This window comes from Hyalella azteca, unplaced genomic scaffold (assembly GCF_000764305.2).
Source record: "Hyalella azteca isolate HAZT.00-mixed unplaced genomic scaffold, Hazt_2.0.2 contig5432, whole genome shotgun sequence".
In the NCBI taxonomy this organism is placed as follows: Eukaryota; Metazoa; Arthropoda; class Malacostraca; order Amphipoda; family Hyalellidae; genus Hyalella; species Hyalella azteca.
The window spans coordinates 419,559-422,147 of record NW_025935622.1 but is presented as its reverse complement, the minus strand read 5'-3'; the positions used below and the strand labels follow the sequence as shown (position 1 = coordinate 422,147).

At 41.8% G+C, this 2,589-nt stretch overlaps 1 protein-coding gene across 1 annotated transcript; it reads right to left on the bottom strand.

The window, feature by feature from the left end:
- Nucleotides 1-1,694: 1,694 nt before the first annotated feature.
- Nucleotides 1,695-2,078, bottom strand: LOC108666324 (gamma-gliadin-like). Its single transcript, XM_018153168.1, has one exon. The coding sequence runs from the start codon at nucleotides 2,076-2,078 to the stop codon at nucleotides 1,695-1,697; it is 384 nt and encodes a 127-aa protein (XP_018008657.1).
- Between the last annotated feature and the right edge of the window lie 511 nt (nucleotides 2,079-2,589).

The window sequence follows — 2,589 nt, the reverse complement described above, 5'->3', positions numbered from 1 at the left end:
GCTGCAGGGATAGATGCCGTGCATGAAGTTCGCATTTTATTATCATGTATAAGCATGCAGTAGAATATGGAAGAAAAAAAACATAAAAATCTGTTGTTTCCATCTGACTTTTGTATGTATGCCAATATAATAGCTTGGCGCAGAAAATTGTTATAAATAATTAGGTACTTTGAAATGACACAAATTTGATGCTCAATGATGGAATGCAATCATGCAAATCTTGTTCTTGTTGTCTCGTTTTGGATAAAGCAAATTGGTTAAACACTAGCAAGTATTGACTCTCTATTGGTGAATACCTTAATTAATAACTAAAAAACTCGATTTGATTTATAATTAAGGATAAAAAATCGTAAAAATGACCGCACTGGTTATAAGCTAATGCCATGCACCCATATATCAGTTAGGAAATTTTTAGAATAACAATTTCGGGGTTATGCTTACTTGATACACAGCACAGGACACAACAATGCAAGTTAAAGTCCAGCTGCTAAAGTCCGGTATGATATTAAAATAAGACTTACGTGTTGCTAGCTCAACTCTCATAAGACACTTAGATGAGTTCGCAAACAGGCAGGTTAAAATTTGCCTACACAATATGGGCTCCAAAAGCTGGAATATTGCCCTCTATAACAGCCTATTTTACTTATTAGTTCGAATGCGAGACGAAAATAACAAAATTAGTAAAGGCGCCTATAACTAGAATCGCTCAAATCTAGGAAAGTATTATTAAGAGTAGTCTAGCGCAAGCAAAACGCTTCTAATGACTTTCGGAAAATGAATTTAATCACTTCATATATGATTTCATCTCATTGTAAAACTGGGAAATCGAACTAAATTGGTATTTTTTTATGGATCGGGTATCTATTTTTTCTTTACCCTCATCGTCTCTGCTACTTTATGTAAAGTATACTAGCAGAGCTGCTGCACAAGGCACTCGGGTCAAGTTCTAAGCTTAATTATTATTCAGCATTAAGCTCTTTTATTCTCAGATCAACAGCAAGCGCCAGGTTTCCATAACGCACACTGCATTAATTTTAAGGCCTTTTTGAGCCAGTGGCAGGCGCTACATGGATTACAGCTTCTAAATTAATGCTTGAGTGGCGCAAAGCCTAGACTTGGCCATAACAAAGTCACTGGAATCTCGTCGTTAGGCGAAGACAGCTAATTAGCCTGCACTAAGATAATGAGAGTCTCGGGATACTTTTATGCGTCCACTAAAGCACGCGCCGGCGTTACGAGTGACTCTACTCAAAGGCTATTCGGGTGATTTTACCCAGGAAAATGGGGTATCTGCAATACCTTGGTCATGAGCAATGAAAAAGTCCTTCATGATTAGGCTTATCCGACGATTTTACCCTAGGAAAATGGGTATCTGCAATACCTGGGTTACAAGGCATGAAAAAGTCCATTCAGGAAAAGGCATATTCAGGCGATTTTACCCTAAGAAAATGGGGTGTCTGCAATACCTTGGTCGTAAGGCATGGGGAAGCCCTTTAAAGGCATATTCTGCTGATTTAATCACATCATAACATTGAGTCCACCACATGAAACAAGATCACGAAGAGCACTCGTTACAGCACTACTTCCACTCACGTCTCAACGTGTGGGTGAAAACGTGCATCATTATTTAGATTATAGGACCCCATATTTTTCTGAGTGTACTGTCTGAGCACTTATTGGGCCGTGTCATGAGGCTAGGACACTTGCATGGTTGTGTCTGGAGGCTGAAGCGCTTGCTTGGTCGCATCTGGAGGCTGAGGCACTTGCTTGGTCGTGTCTGGAGGCTGAGGCACTTGCTGGGTTGTGTCTGCAGGCTGAGGCACTTGCTGGGCTGTGTCCGCAGGCTGAGGCACTTTCTTGGTTATGTCTGGAGGCTGAGGCACTTGCTTGGTAGTGTCTGCAGGCTGAGGCACTTGCTGGGTTGTGTCTGCAGGCTGAGGCACTTGCTGGGCTGTGTCCGCAGGCTGAGGCACTTGCTTGGTTATGTCTGCAGGCTGAGGCACTGGCTGGGCTGTGTCCTCAGGCTGAGGCACTTGCTTGGTTGTGTCTGGAGGCTGAAGGCGTTGCGGTTTTGGCATGTTGCCACTTCAACCTCCTGGGAATATTGCCACTTCAACCGCCTCTCGAACTGCCCGATTCGCACATCCACTGAAACCAACAAATGCCTACTGCTGCCGCCACGACCTCCTAGAAATTATTTAATACTCGGACCTTGATACTAAATATTGATACAAACGACCGCCTTGCATGGAAGTATCACAGTAACGAAGGCGTAGCGTTTTGCCGATTAGAGCTTATCACGTGATCGTAATGTAACAATTGGGAATTATCGCGAGGGAACAATAATTGAAAGTTTTTCAGTAACGCATGCTTGGATTTAAATGAATATGAAGCTCTCCGAATCATGGCATTTGCTATGGAAATTTGCTTCGAACCAATAATAACTTACTTGAAATATTTGTCACTTTTACACTAACACTGTCACTTTTACACTGTCACACTACACTTTACACTGTCACTTTTTTTAACATATATCAGTTTAACCTAAGCGTGCGTGCCTTGGCTAAATTCTTATTAGTAATTGCAAGT